Source organism: Leishmania infantum, chromosome 31, assembly GCF_000002875.2.
Source record: "Leishmania infantum JPCM5 genome chromosome 31".
Taxonomy (NCBI): Eukaryota; Euglenozoa; class Kinetoplastea; order Trypanosomatida; family Trypanosomatidae; genus Leishmania; species Leishmania infantum.
In genome coordinates this window covers 1,074,470-1,089,756 of record NC_009415.2, presented here as the reverse complement: position 1 = coordinate 1,089,756, position 15,287 = coordinate 1,074,470, and the positions used below count along the sequence as shown (strand labels likewise).

The 15,287-nt window shown below is 58.2% G+C and overlaps 2 protein-coding genes across 2 annotated transcripts; both read left to right on the top strand.

Moving 5' to 3' along the window:
- Window positions 1-244: 244 nt before the first annotated feature.
- LINJ_31_2280 (hypothetical protein, unknown function) lies at window positions 245-2,767 on the top strand (the record flags this gene model as incomplete). The annotated part of the gene is made up of 1 exon (XM_001467486.1): window positions 245-2,767. The coding sequence occupies one exon, from the start codon at window positions 245-247 to the stop codon at window positions 2,765-2,767; it is 2,523 nt and encodes an 840-aa protein (XP_001467523.1).
- A 4,205-nt stretch (window positions 2,768-6,972) lies between these two features.
- Window positions 6,973-8,430, top strand: LINJ_31_2270 (hypothetical protein, unknown function; the record flags this gene model as incomplete). Its single annotated transcript, XM_001467485.1, has 1 exon — window positions 6,973-8,430. The coding sequence occupies one exon, from the start codon at window positions 6,973-6,975 to the stop codon at window positions 8,428-8,430; it is 1,458 nt and encodes a 485-aa protein (XP_001467522.1).
- Window positions 8,431-15,287: the final 6,857 nt, after the last annotated feature.

The following is a 15,287-nucleotide window of genomic DNA, read 5'->3' as shown; positions in this document are numbered from 1 at the left end:
CACACGTTGAGCGCAAGCAGACACCGCCACTCGCTTGCTTCCTCTTTCTCGCCGCATTGTTTTGCGACCGTGTTGCGGGTTCTACTCTGTCGCTCATGGCGAGCCCCAGGGCCATTAACTGCGCATCATCACTGCTAGGTATCCTTCCCATTCTCGATCCCCTGTTTCTCCGTCTCTGCTAGACGCACAGACGCGCTCGCGCGTGCTGCCTCTTCGAAAACGTCGCGTCCTCGCAGGCACCCAAATGCTCGAAAAACTGAGCGCCCTCTGGAAGGTGACAAAGGAGAGGATATGCAGACCAGATTCGGCTCCCAGCACCAGCGGCGACGGGCCTCCGCCGCACATCCCCGACAGTTCACCCAAGCCTTGCGCGCGGTCGGCTACAACGGCAAGGAACCAACAGAGCAACCCCCTTTGCGTGCCCTCCGACAGATCGCAGACCAGGTCTCACAGAAGCGCTGATGGGCAACTTGCAGAAAGCAGTGGCTTCTCTCCTTCCTCGGTGTCGGACCGACCAGTGAGCGGCAAGGCCACCGGAGATGCAAGCCAAGGCACATGTCTACCCTCGATTAGTGGCGCGCCGCCCCTTTCGCGTTCGCCAGCCCAGCAGCAGCAGTCCATAAAAGCGCTCAGTGCATCACCGACAAGGAGTGGCTGTCACACCTCTTTCCTGGCATCGCCTTCACAGTGGCAGCCAACGACGTCTCCTGTAGCACCGCTGCGCGAAGGTCAACAGCGTCCACCACGGGCCAACGCCAAGGCGCCGCTTGGTCCACACAGCGCTACCGCCTCGACACCGAAGGCTGCTGACAACGAGGGATGCGTGGGTAGCTACCCAATGCTCCGCCGGCTCACAGCGGATTTGGCGCATACTCTAGACAACTGTGTCGCGTACGGGACTCTCTACGACAACAGTGGGCCTGAGGTGCATGAAGGCTGTCCGCTGCCCCATCCTTCAGCGCCGCCGTACTCACTGCTGCAGTGTCGGACACTCGCCGTGCCGCAGCCGTCCCCTGCACCCAAGGGCGCTGGCGAGCCGGCCCGTGATACAGTTCCGAGGAGGAACACGGATGGTAATAGCGTGAACAACAATGCGTTCGTGCATGAACCCGAAGGCGAGAAAAACTTTCACGAGGCGATGCTCCATCTTTCCAGGCTCATGAGCGGCACTCGTGACAAGACGACGGGAACGATGAGCGATGGTGCTAGTGGCACGGCAATCAGAGGCGGACGAGCGAACAACAGCGGTCGTATCCGTACGCTTCGGTCTTCAAGACGAGCCAGCGATGCTACCAGTGGTCCGGCGAATTCGTCGAGCGCGAAGAACCGCGACTCGAGCGAGGCCTCCGGTTTTAGCCGTGTCGACTTTGCATCGCTCTTTATGACACCCTCGTACGACCTACGCTGCGACGAACCCACAGGAATGTATAACTGCACCTTCTTGGATCAACCACTGGGCCAGAGCGCCGGCGTATTCTCTCTTGCCGGCACCACCTCGGGCTTCTCGACTCCTCCGGTGAGCATGACGTCCCGGCAGACTTCGAAAAGAAAACAAAATGGGGAAAGTGGCTCGAACGCGCGGCTAGGGCGGCATGTAGAGGACACCGCAGCCGACGCCTCTGAGAGTGTCGGTATGCACCTCACGAAGATGGAGGAGAATATGGAGGAGAGCATGTGCAGCCAGACAGCCGGGACAGCGATGCTGCGCCGCGTTAATGACCTAGCCCTGTCGCAGTGGAAGTACGTTGCACTCGTTGCCAATAAGGTGATGGAGAAGAAGACACTGGTAAGGGCATCGCGGGCGCTGTCGCAGAGGGTCTTGAGCGTTTCTGGCGCCCTGGAACTCAACGTGCTGCCGCACGATCGACTGCGGGAAGCCTCTGCCGGCAGCGCTAAGCGAAACGACAGCTTAATCTTCGATGCCACAACAGAGAGCCGCTACGTTTTCGACACAGACGACGACGAGGTGTCAGTCTATGATGCCGATGGCCGCCCGCTGCTGATCCCAAACATGAGCGATTTGTGGGATGACTTCCGCAGCTCCAACAGCAGCGACGAGAGTCTTGTGTTCGGTGAGGCGGACGCGTTTACTGTGGATGACGGTGCAGCCCGCGTGGGAAAGGAAGGCGAGAGCGAATTGTGTGCCACTCGCCCACCCTCGCCAACCGAGACGAGGAGTGGCCCCGACACTTCTTACGATCAACAAGCACCGCCGTCTCGCGAAGCTCCCCCTCCTCCGGCCGCACCAGCCCAGCAGCGAACGAGGCGACAAGCACCCAAAAACGGATCTGCCAACGATAGCTGGGGCGGCAGGGGCTATGAATACAGCAACGGCGACACAAATCTGTATCCGGCGTACCAGCCCCACCCTGACCCGCGGGTGCCGGAGCAGATGAAGCGGCACCGAATCATGCAGCAGCAGCGCCAACAGCTGTTCCAGCAACAGCAACAGCGGCATCACTTCCACTCCCTCACCGCGGGCTACCAGAAGCACACGCAACCACAGCTCCCTGCCTATGCACGCCATCGGCAGGGCCGATCCGGGAGCGCACGGGGATGTCCGAGTAGCAGCGCCAAGATGCCATGGCCGCAGCCGGATATTTACAACGGTCCGAAAGTGTACACGGGCCAATCGAAGTTTGTGGACTTTACGGCACTGAGCGGCATTCGCCTGAGCGATGTGAAACGCGTGAAGTCGCCGTGCTGGTATTCCATAAAGCTGGCGGATGCGAAGAGACGGCAGGAAACGGACGATCGAAAGTCATGAGCCGATTCTCTTTTCGTGTTCTTGCTGTTATGCGTTCATGGTAGAGGTGTGCTGGTTCTGTGAGATGTGAAGGTGACACGAATGCATTCGCCCTTTTTCGATACATCAAGAAAGGGGGCGCTCCCCTGACGGTGAAGGGCTCGACTCGAGCGCACATCAACTGCGGGGGTGCCTTTCTGTTTGGTTTGTATTTTGCCGGACCTTTTGTTTGTTGTTTCTACCCCATTGCGTTGTGTGTGTGTGTGTGTGTGTGTATGTGATCATCGCAAGTTGCTCGTGAGAGAGAGAGAGACGAAGGCCGGGCATCGCGTGTGCAGCAGTGATGGAGCGCACGCAGGTGTGGCTGCGGCTTCGCGTAAGAAGACGCCGAGCGTCTCACGTCGTCTTCCACGACACCACTTTGAAGTTGTCGACGGAGTGCGGAACTTGAGGGGCTCGCTCTGTGGTCGATTTGAATCTTGGACTCGATGTGGCTTGAGCTGCATCATGACGTTTGCGGTGTTGCTGTCAGCGGCCACGCTCTATTTATTCTTTTCTCGTCTTTGCCGAACGAGACTGGGGAGTCGTTGGACAGGTCAGAGGAGACATGGAAATGACAGCAGACGGGATGCGTCGTGCAGAATCCGCGACGGTGGCTCGTCTCGCTCGGTATCGTCTTGAAGAATGCAGAGACCGTTGCACAAGAATCCATGAACTCCTCCACCCTCCCCACTTGAATTGGGTGCACTCTCCCGCATTGGCCTTCCACCGGGAGAGGGAGCCCGGGGACGCATGTGTGTGGAGTCTTTTTATCCGAAGTTGGTGCCGCGAAAGAGAAGCAGCTACCCTTGGTCTTAGCGTCACCCCACTTCGCTCCGCACCAGCGGATGGCGTGTGGACACCTCAGTGCGTGGTATCGCAGGGCTCAGTGCCCCTCCCCAAACTCTGTGTGGCGGGGAGCCAAGCAGCACCCCTTATCCCCTGTCAAGCCTGAACCACCTCTGGCGGTGACAGCGTCAGGCACCGGCGACCCGAGGCGAGGTCGGGGCGGTGCATCGCTGCTGATTTAGGCGGTGAGGTCCTGAATGGCGCGAGGTCGGAGCGGCCTGTGACACCGGACACGCTTGTACCATCCATACGATGGGCGAGGTGTCAAGGGAACTCGAGTCTATCTCACCCGGCCCTCGCTGCTTACTGGTGTGCGGAGGCGGAGTGCCACCGCGAGAAGAGGGATGCGCCGGGGGTGGCGGCCGGCATGGTGGAAGCAGCCTTTAGGAAGCCAGTGCGTAGAGTTGGGGGCAGGTGCCGTGCTCAGATGGCTGAGCCGGTGCCTTGCTGTAGGGCGTGTCTACGGCTGCCGTCGCACCACGCGATGCGGGGGATCTGTGACAGGCGGAAGGGGTAGTAGAGTGAGGGGTGAGGCCGTGCTATGTGGCTCTGTGGAGACGAGTACGCTGACGAAAAAGCATTCTATCCGCTGCTATGCATGACTCGCCTCACCATCCGGCTTCATCAGGAGCATGGGCTTTAGCACTTCCACCCTTCCTGGTCACACTCTGGTGTTCTCTTCTTTCTTTGTGGAACCTCCTCAGCCTCTTGGAGTGCGGGCACGGGCGAACTCGTGAGTGCGGCTGAGCCTGCCCCGCACCCCCCCCTCACCACCACCTGCCTCCTCTGCTCTTCGATGGTGTCTCTACTGTTCGTCTCATCGGCATTCTCTGTGCTTTTTTCATGTTTTTTTTTTACATTGTACATTTGTGCTGTGTAAGGCTCTCCTTCTCTTGCTCATCCTCTAAACTCTCTGTGATCCCCCTCACCCTGCTTTTTCTCTCTCTTCTTCACGATATGCTGAGGCGTGGGCGTCATTGCGTGCACAGAGTCCTTTTTCGTCTGTCTGTGTGTGTGTGCGTGTGTGTGCTGGTGCCCTCCGACCCCGCGTCCCTTTCTCTGTATTGCCTTCCCTCTTCGCAACTGTGTGAACTCCCGCCTGGTGTTCATGTGCCTTATGTGCTCCTCTTTTTCTCCTCTCCCTTTTCCCTTGTGTTGTTGTTGGGGGAAGGAATAGGGGGGTCACGGGGGTTGTTGCATCGCTGAACGGTGTGTGATCGCATGTGGCCACCCTTTCTGCCTTCGTCTCCATTCTCAATATATGTCTTTTCGATGGTGCTCGAACGGTAGCGACACGGAAGCGTTCGATGCCATTGGGCTCATCCCTTGTGCGCGCTCTCAATATCCTTTTCCTTTTTTTCTTACTGGGGCAGCCAGTGCGCTCGTCGTCCTTTCGCCGGTCTATGAACGTTGCTTATTCCATTCTTTTCTTCGTGCACGTATAATTCGTGCCTTGCGGCCCTCTAGCGACCATGATCCTTGCTCAAAGGAAAGGAAGACCATCTGAATATCAAAAACAAGAAATGATGCCGCCACAGCAGCTGAGCATGGCGCCTTCTCTGCGCTGCGTGTTTTGCGTCGTCGTGCCCTCCTGGGTCCGCCAAGAGACTCTATGCTCATAGCGAACGTCTTTATGCTCGGAAACAGGTCGCGAGGGTGGTCTCTCTTGCGCCAAAGCCGTGCTGACGCCATCGCACACCACTGCTCTTCCCCAAACTCGTCTCCTTGCTTCTCGGTCCCCGTTTCGCCGTTCCTCTTATGCACGCGCGCCACGATTGTGCTTAGGGTATATTCTCGTCAGACTCGCAACGCAAAGCATACCCGTGCGAGACACCGCTTCAGTCAACGGATCAGCGCCTATTCACGGAGCAGAGGCCCGACGAGTGCGCGGTGCAGCTCCTTCCCTCTTTCTTCGCTTCGTGTGATTGGCTCACCGTCTCCTCTCCACAAACCAGCATCAGAGTCAAAGGCAAAACGAGTCGATAGCACGGCAGTCCAAGTGGTCGGGCAGTGCATGGGCAAAGGTAGAAAAGGGCTGTCAACGCAGCAACGCGCTCTTCGTACCCTGCTGTTGTGCTTCTCTCCTTCTGGGTCTGGTCTGAATCCGGGGCGTGGCGCGCGAGTGCCCCATTATCGCGGCAGTGGTGAGGAGGGGGTGGACTTTATGCCTCCTTCTCTTTCTTTCCACTGCGCCTGTGTTGCCTTCTCGCTTTGCACCGCTTTTGCCGCTGTTTGATCGGTCTTGTCCCTCTCGTCAGACCCCCCCCTCCGCGCCTCCGTTACCGTCTCCGCTTCTTCCTCCGTTTTCATTCGCATTCGCTTCTTTTTTGCCGCATCTCCTCCCCACCTCCTTTGGAGCTTCTTTCTTGGCCTTGTGTGTGTGTGTGTGTGTGTGCATGCGTGTTGCTGCTGTTGTTGTGTTGCTTACATCGTCTGAGTCTTCTACCGGCGCCTTTGTGTTCTCGTTTTGCTTTCCTTCCTCCCCTCCTTTCCTCTTCCCCGCTGCTCTCTTCCAGTCTGTGTCTCGCGCCACCCTTTAGCGCGACTCCGGTCAGGGAGATCGACACGCACCACTCGGCAGGGGAATCCTCACAAACGTTATATCGTGCCTTCCTCTCCGCCTTGTGCATATCTGTTGTTATGCGCGTTTCGCTGTTTGCTCTTCCCTATTCTTTTTTGGCGCTGCGTACCCCTTACGCTTTCGTTTTTTGTTGTTTCCCCCTTCCCCCCTTCCCCCCTCTGCATCTGTACGTTGGGCTCAACAGTGTTCTCACTCGTTTCCCCTTCATTGTCTCCCTTCCGCTGTCGCCTGTCGCTCTCCACGCGGCTCGCCTGCGCTATACAGCGAGCGCCTCTCTCGCGTCTTCGGTTTCTTCCGTTACGTCGAACACACCTTTTGCGGCTGCTGCTTTGTTGGTTCCCGGCGTCCCTCTCCCACCCGCACTCCCCATCAATCCTCAGCCTCTTTCGTTGCTGTCTGTGCTTCTCCTCGTCACATGCGCAGGCGACGAGCACCCTATCACATCATATATTTTCTGTTGTTTTTGTTCTTCTTCGTCGCTCCTTTTCTGTTTGGTCGTCCAGTAGTGTCCTCATATGGCCGCGCACCCCCCTCAACCCCCGCCCTTTAACGCTTCCTCTCCCTCCCTCTTTTCTTTCCTTGCGGCCTTGCCTGGTATTGCATCGCAGGAAGTCCTTTTCGTAAAGAGCACTGCGAGTCCCACGCCGTTGTTGCTCATGTGCACGTCGCGAACGACACGATCTTGAGTTCGTTACGTGTCTTTCCCGCCGCTCACTCTTTCCAGCTCTGCCGCTTCGCCACACGTCCAACACGCAGGATGGGTGTCACTTGTACACGCGAAAAGGGCGTTGTTTCCTCATCAGCGGTGATACGTTTCGGCCTCACCCGCCGGTGCAGCCACGTGGAAAGGACGGAGCGCCCTAAAAGCTTCACAAGGGAAACCTCTTGTCGTCACAGGTCAGCCACGCGTGCCAGAGCTGATGTGTGTGTTGGGTGCGACAACTCTTCTGAGGCTCTGCGTGCAGTGGATACGGTTACAGTGCCTGCCCCAGAGCCGATAGAAGCCCCGCTTCTGCCGTCTTGTGCGGAGAGGCTGTCCTCAAACCGAAACCGCTGCCACGGCAGCACTGCAGAAACCACTGCAACACCCAGTTTTCTCGTCGCAGAGACACCGACGGCCACGAGGTATTCCATGTACCACATCCCTGGCGGCGAGGACGACAACAGCTACACTCTGGTGCCCTTCAAGTCCATGTACTGCCTACCGCGGACAACGGAATTAGAGCCTGACAACTTCCGCGCGATGGTGACTCACTCCCACGCCGCAGCGGCAGAGGCGCCGAGCACGGAAGCGACTGCATACAATCCGAAGGGCGACGACGGTAGGGAGAAAAAAGACGCCGCATCACCGAAGACGGTGTCGCGCAAGGCGTTCGGGACAGCATCCAGGACCTTTTCCAGGCAGTCGCTCAGGGCCCTGCGGCGCGGCTTTTCCTTTGGCATCGTGTCGGACTGCGCTGATGACTTAGTGTTGAGACACGCGGACGAAATGTCGTGCATGTCGAGCGTCGAATACGGGCTCGTGCGGCAGCAGGAGAGCCACACCGACTCGGCGTCGTGTTGGGAGGTCTCTTCGATATTTCCGCGGGCGACAATCAGCACAGAAGCAGATGAGAGTTCCAGCACTGTGCTCACCAGCCAGAGCACGCTGTCGCGGCGGCATACCTTTGGTGTCATGATGCCAACAGGCCATAGCGAAGTAGTGGAGCACACGGAGGACGGCGGCGCCTGGGAGCCGGCGCTCGTCTCCCCTAGTGTGCGCCTTGATGCGCGTCGCTCATGGCAGAAGCAGAAGAGCTCCATGACCGTCACGAATCTCACGGAGGAGGTGGTGGTGCAAGGAGGCGCCTTTCCTCTGCAGGACCGCCATCACCACCGTCATCACGTCGGCAGGCACTGTCACTTGGTGAGGGCGGCCGCCGCGGTGCCGCCACGCGCCTCATCACACGCCCGATCGAAAGTCGGCAGGCAGTGGCCGCAACCCATCATGGAGGGACCCAAAAGCAACCTTTCCCGCAGTCGCCCTTTCAACGTGGAGGCAACGCTGGGCTACTCGGTGCGAAGTGCCCGTTTTGTGCCATCCCCCGACTGGGAGCGCGTCTGCGTGAATGAGGAAGAGAAGCTGCGACTGGCGCAGGTCCTCGCGGCTCATCAGCAGCGGCTAAAGAAGTGGAAGCGCGCGCAGGCGGCGCGCTGGAACGCCCTCAGCTTGTGAACAAAGACAGGCGGCCCAAGTGCACTGAGAGGTCTTTCCTCTTCATTCGTACGAGGGCTAGCTGCCAGAAAAAAAAAACAGAAAGCGCGGCACTCCCTTTTCACGAATGGGCGCAAGGGCTGTCCGGGATCGTGCAGACTTACTGCATGAAGCAGGCCTTTCCCGTGTACGCTATTCCTCGCTTACGTTGTATGTACCTGTGGAGCTTGTTTTTCTTCTGCCCATGGGGCGACTGCATCCTCTGACGCATTCGCGTGCCGTTTTATCAACGGTTCTCCTCATGGCAGCCCTTCTGTCTCTCTCCCTCTGTCTACGCCGTGCCTTTTCGTGTGCCCTCCCCCCTGCCACGCGTCTTTCGTGTCCTCCCTGCTCCTCCTCTGCATTGTGCTCACAAGAATAAGAGAATGCGCGGGCCTCCTCTCCTGCCCGCACTCGTTCTCTGTGGTGCATCTCTTTGTTTGTCTCTCTCTTTACTTCGCTATCGACTACTCCCCAGCCCCGCCTGATCCCTTCTTTCCGATCTGCCTCTTCCTTTCTATGCATTTTTTTGTTGTCGTTGCTTCTTACTTCTGCGATGCTGAAGATCTCCCCCTCCCCCCCACACACACACACATATGCACACCCTCTCCCACAAATTCCGTCTCCACAGTCCTCACGCACTCTCTGCGCTCGGGCGTTCTGTCCGTATATGTGTGTAGCTAGGCTGGCTTTCCTTTTTCGGTTTTATGAGCTTGCGCATGGTCCTCCTTTCGTGCTCTCGTTGTAATTGTGCATTGCCGTTGTCGCATCAAGGCGACGGCTCGTGGGCGTGTATGTGAGGCCGTTGCTTGACTCGCCGCCCTTCTCCCTGTCTCTTTTTTGTTTCCGGTGGCGTCTGTCAGCGCGACGGCTCCTATTGGCAGGCCCTCTTCCCCCACGGCGCACTTCTCTGCGGTGGGGGCTTACGTAAGCGCCGCGAACGCATGCTGTTGTGAAGGGAGGCTCCCACCGGGTCTTTGAGCAGGGTAGGCCTTCTGGCCACCTACATGACTGCTGTATAGTGTTTCGTTTTCCATACACGGGTACACGTTGTGCGACTCGCTTCCTCTCGTTATTCTTTCAAGGCGGTATGGGTGCTCTTCCGCCTCTTCCCTGGCTGTGGCTGCGTTCATGCAACGCAGCTCTCCCTCACTCCATCTCCTCCGCTCTTTTCTGCCCCTTTCCTGGTCACGAGATCACGCGGCATGTGCTCCATTGGGCAAAGCGAATCTGCACGGGAGTCGACGGAGCAGAGGTCGCCGGTGCAACGCGGCTCCGTCACACAAGCAAGCTCCACGTAGGAATGCCATCGCATCAGGGAAACAGCGGCAGAGAGAGATAGAGTCCGCGTCGATGCTGGCAGGTCTTGTATCCCTATCGGAAGCACCTGTACACTCTTCACCACTATTTCTCTTTAAGAAAAAAGAGGTAGGCGCATCCAACTCTGTGGCACATGATACGCTCTACTAACCTCCTACTAACGCGGAATAGGACACCTGCTGGGTCAGGAGAAAGACCCACGCTACGGCTGCTGCCTCTTCCATGCTTTGCGTTACTTGCCGTTGCTAAGCTGCATTCGTCTGTGCTGCTTCAGTCGCGTCTGGCGCTTCCACATTCGCCAAGGCAAATAGAAAGTCGCTTTTCTTGCCCCGTGTCCTCTTCCCCACCCCCGCGCTCTTTTATGTGTGCGCGCATGCGTGTCTGCTTGTTATTATATCCGTAGCGAGAGATCTGGTCCTCCTCGCACATGGGCCTCTCTCTTCCTCTCCTTCGCCTCGGGGCTGCGCAAGCCCTTCTCCTCTTCCCCGGGTGCTGCGGCGCCCTCTGCAATGATTCGGGGATCTCCGTCTTGCCGTCGTTCTCGCTGTCGCTTCTTTGTTCTTCACCGGCTTTGGCTCTCCGCTGCTGCCTGAAGGCTTTCTCTCCTCTTCAGAGGTCAGCGCACCACCGAGAAGTACGATGCGGAGCTAAGCAAGGCGGCGGAGTCGTGCCGCCCTCTGTGCTCCACCCTGAACGCATGTGGCACAGAGTGGCGCGAGCACATGCACACCCCAAAACAATGTGCCCAGTACTGCGGAGCTGCGCCACTGCTGCGGCCTTCTCGCAAAGTGGCTTAGGGAGCGCAGCTTCCGTCTGTGTGCGCGTCAGACCTCCATAACTGCCCCCCCCCTTCTTGCACATTCTCTCGCCTCTTCCGCCGCCACCGCGCACGCCCTCGCGTGGGTCTCTGTGCGCGTGTCAGGGAGGGGCGCTGTCTTCAATGGTCGACCCTATGCTCCGTTTGTCCTGATTTCATGCGTACCGCCCAGTTTTTCTTCCCCTCCCTCCCCCCCGTGTCGAATCGGTGCTACTGTTCGTCCCGTCGCTCTTCCTTTCCGGCCTTCTTCATTGCTTTACGTTTCTCATCTTCCCGCGTAGTCTCCAGCCAACGCAGACGCGGCTGCACATTTTCATAAGGTGATAGCAGCTATCTGTGCGTGGGATTGTCTCTCTCTCTCTACCGGAGCCACTGCCTGTGCTTGAGGGAGCGACGCACAAAACACATAATGGTGGTGTCTGTTCGCCGCCGAGTCTCGGATGTCAGTGAATACCTGCAGCGCAGGAGCTGAACCACAGAATTGTAGCCTGTCAACGTGAGCTCACCGCTTTTTTTCTTGCTTTTTCGATCATTCGAAGAGCCCCATACGGCACGCGAGATTGGCGGATCGCTCAACGCTCAACGAGCCCCTCGTTGCACGCTATGGCCTTGCACGCAGTGACCTGATTACACACATCTCACTCGCGCTGAATCGGCTTTCCCCGTCGGGTGCCCACGACTGCCCCCTGTGCCCCCCTCCCAGGAAGACAGGCTCTGAGCTCTTTGTGCGCACGCGCTGTCAAGCACCGCCGGCACGGCGCCTCGCATCCGAAGAAAGCATGCAGAGGCGCGAAGAGACGCATGCGAGCGAGCCGCCGTGTGCATGTGCGCGGAGCATGCGGAACGTCCCCCACCCGGCCGTGTGGGCTGCTGAGGCACAGATGCCCGGGGGGGGGGGCATGACGCGAGCACCCCGAATGGCAGCATCGGGTCGTCCGGGCACCCATGTGGCGAGTCTCCACACCGTACTATGGCATGCCGCTGCTTGAGGCGACGGAGGGCGCGAGGGAGGGCACACAGGCGGAGCACAGGGCCTCCAGGGGGCCCTGGCCTGCGGCTGGCCAACTGATTCCGTGAGCCCGTGCGGCATGCACCTGGGCCACCACCACCCCTCTACTACGCGCACGGCGGACGCCGGTGCCTCCGCCCTTGAGCAGGGCCCTGGACGCTGCCCGCGTTGGGTCCAGGCGCGCAGTGCACCCAGGTCGGTCTGGTGCCGGTGGCGCAGCACGCGTGCGAGGGAGGCGCGAGGAAGGACAAGAAGAGACCGTGAGACGCATGTCCCCGCTTCGGCGGCAGCCGTCTCGCCCTAGAGGGCCAAGATGCCGCCTTGGTGCAGCGGAGGCGTCTGCGCTGTGATGGCGTGTACGTCTGGGTGGGAGTGCCGTGTTTGATTTGTTGGTGGTGTACTGAAACTATGGAAAAGAAGGAGCGGGTGGGATATCGATTTGTGCGCACCACACATGGCTGCCGTCGCTGCTCGTTTCTTTTGCGCGGGTTTCTATGGTGCCTTCTGTGCTCTGCTGCGTCTCTCCTGTGCAGGCTCGTCTCCACCGTGGAGGTTGTGATGGAGAGCGTGGAGCGGTTCCGAGAAGCGCGGGCGACGGTCGGTGTCTGCTTTGTTCATCCCTGTAGGCATTTGATAGCGAACAGGCTACGGAGACGTGCGGCGGGTTTCTGAGTGCATCTCTTGGCGCCTTCCTCGTAATGCGCCTTTTCAATATATATCCCGGTAGTCTGCCACCCCTTTTTCTGCTCTTCCGTCCGTTTTTCCGCCACTCTTGCATTGTGTACCGCTCTGAGTCTTTCCTAAAGATGTGCGCATGGCTCGTCCGCCGGTGGCGCTTTTTTTCTTGTAACCTGCATGGTGCGCCTGCCCAGCTTCAGCCCGAATTGCGTACTTGAGGATCACGTCGCTCGCAGCGCTTTCGAAATCGTCCGTGATGCAGCTTCCGTTTCGTCGCGAGGCGGCTCCCTTCTATGAAGAGCTGTAGGATTATGCTCTGCTGCTCGTTGTCTCCTTGTTTCACGCGTGCCCCCTGGCACTCTGCCCTTCTCGTTGCTTGATGAACATTCCTCAGCTCCTTTTTCTCGCGTGCGTTGCGCCCCCTCGCCCTTGTCTCTCATTGTGTGTTGCTCCTCTCCGCTTTATAGTGGCTATCAACGACATGCTGAACCCCTGCGTTGACTCCCACACGCGTGGGATTTCAGCACTTGAGGCGCGCTCGGTATCGAGGAGGGCTTTGCCAGCGGCAGGAACGGCACAGCTATGATCAGCTAGATGCTCGCGCTCTCCTCGTCATCTATTAGCGCCGCCTCCCCACTGTTGTGCACAGGTGCTGGTTTTCTGTGCTGTTCTGTGCACTACGAGTTGAAGCTGTTTTCCGCATTTCGTTTTTCGTGGCTTTGGTCATGCTCATCGCTGCATTCGCATGCTCTCGATTTAGTTTTTCTGTCCATGGGTCTTTTTGTTAGGAAGATTCGTACGAGACGTACTTTACGTGTCCGCTTGTAGCCCTGACGACGAGTACTAGGGTCGCGATCTACGCTCGCTGTCCAGGAGCTCCCCCTTCTCTCTTTCTCTGGAGGCCGCCACGCTCCTCACCGTGCGTCCATCTCTCTCACGCACTCTGCCACTATTTTGCATCGCTCACGTGAAGTAATACGAGGTGCCCGCCGTGCGCTCTCGCACGCTAACCGCTGCGTACGGGCGCTCGTCCCCCTCACGCACACACACACACACACACACGTCCCTGCGCTGCGTGTGCTCTTCTACGCCTCAGCCCCCTTAAAAGGCGTTTAGGAAAGCAATGGTGAAGAGGCGTCACCAAAAAGACGCAGGCCGGCGGCGTGCCTTCTTCGCGTCATCGTCTTTCACCTTTTTTTTCTCCGCGGCAAATCTACTAGACGCCCCCTTCACGAGTCCCGTGGCTGCCCCCCCCCCCGCTCCTTCCTTCGGTATCTAACGTGGCAGGTCGGCGGGACGTCTATGATTCGGTGTATCGTTTTTTGTTTTGGGTGCTGAGGGGGAAGCTGGCATTTGTGTTGTTGTTACTCTGGATGAGCTCTCGGTTTCTCTGGAGCTCGCCTCTGTGTTTACCATTCTGCTTTCTGGGGGGTTGTTCTCTCCATACCTCCCCGGCTTGGCTGCTTTTTGGGTGGCTTGTGGTTTCCCACGTGTCTCTTAGCGTCTTGTGTGGCTTGCTGGCACTGCACACATCGCCTCCCATCACCCCGGGAGGTGGGTAACACGTATCATGCGCAGCACACGAGCCTCCGTCTTTCTTTTCTTGGGAGGCGGAAGAGTCCCTCTTTTCTCTCCTTGTTTCGTGTTATTCTGCTCGTCTCTTTATTGTTGTGTTTTCGTGACGACGTCTGCATGGCAGGCTGTGAGGTGGCCGGTGTTGTGTGTTTTGCCTGCGCGCTTGTGAGCATCCTCGGCACACGTCACTGTTTCCTTGCTCAGGTGGTGCTTCTCTTTGTGAGGTAAGCAGATATGTGAGTCACTCTTTTCTTTTTTTTTGAGCAGGTGCGCGTGGGTTTGCTTGTGTGCCCTGCATCTGAAGTGCTGGTGCGCCGAGTCCCGACGAGCTGGTCTTCTGCTACGACCGCCTAATTATGAAAGCGAATCCGCTCCTTGACGTCCCCTCCCCGTAAGCTGGACACTGCTTGCCAGCCCAAGGCACGAGAACGAAAAAAAAGTAAAAGGAAAAGGAAGCACTGGCTTTCACGCTGTACATGTGCGCAATGTGCTACTCCGCCGGCCACATCATATTCACCTTCGCTGCGAGGGGTGTCACTCTCGGGAGGTCTGTAAGCGAACGCTTCGGTCTCTCGAGGGTGCTGCCGTAGTGACTCTGCCCCTTCTCAACTCAGACTCCGACGCCCTTGCTTGCGTAGTGTCACTCGATAGCGTACGCCTGACTTCACTCTCAGAGACCGCCAGTTCTTACTCCGCTGCTCCTTGCGTCTCTCCAACTCTCTGCCGCACCCACCTCTTTGCCTCCCGCGGCGTCTCTGACGTGTCTCTCTTGTGGGCTCGACTTCGAAAAGGCACAAGGTGTGTTGCCTCTGCCGTAACGAAGGCTGTCGTATAATTCTCAGCGTTGCACCCTTTTTTTCACATCAGACTCCGCCCGCCTCCCTCTCCCTTTCCAAGAGAGCACGTCTTCGGGTCTTTTCTCCGCTCGCTCCTGTGCACGTGACAGAGAAACAGAGAACCCGTTGCAGGAGAGACGGGTGCTGCCGCTTCTTTGCTGCTTCTCTTTTACTATTATCTTTACGTTTGATGTTGTCTTCGCTGTGTGTGCGTGTGCGTGCGTGGTTGCTTGCCTCGGCGCCGCCACTTGTGTTGCCTCCTGCTGCCGTCCCCCTTCGCCTTGTTTACCTTTCGCCCCCTTTTCCTCCTCGTATTCGTTGCTTCCCTTCTCTCTCATGGTGGGGTCATCTCTTCGTCCTCTTCGAAGCGATCGGTAGGGAGCGCACCGCCACCCTCCACTCCACATAGCAGAGGATTTCAGCAAAACTTGTCTATCGTCGCGCTTCCTTTTCTATCCATGTCCGCTGCCCTCTCCAAGCCCACACATGCTGCAGTTTGCAGCCCATTCGCTTCCCTCCTCCCGCGCCGGCGCCGTGCACAAACGCCCCACTGCAGCAGCGTCTCGAGCATTTTCCCCCTCAACGCTCCACCGTCACGGTAAGC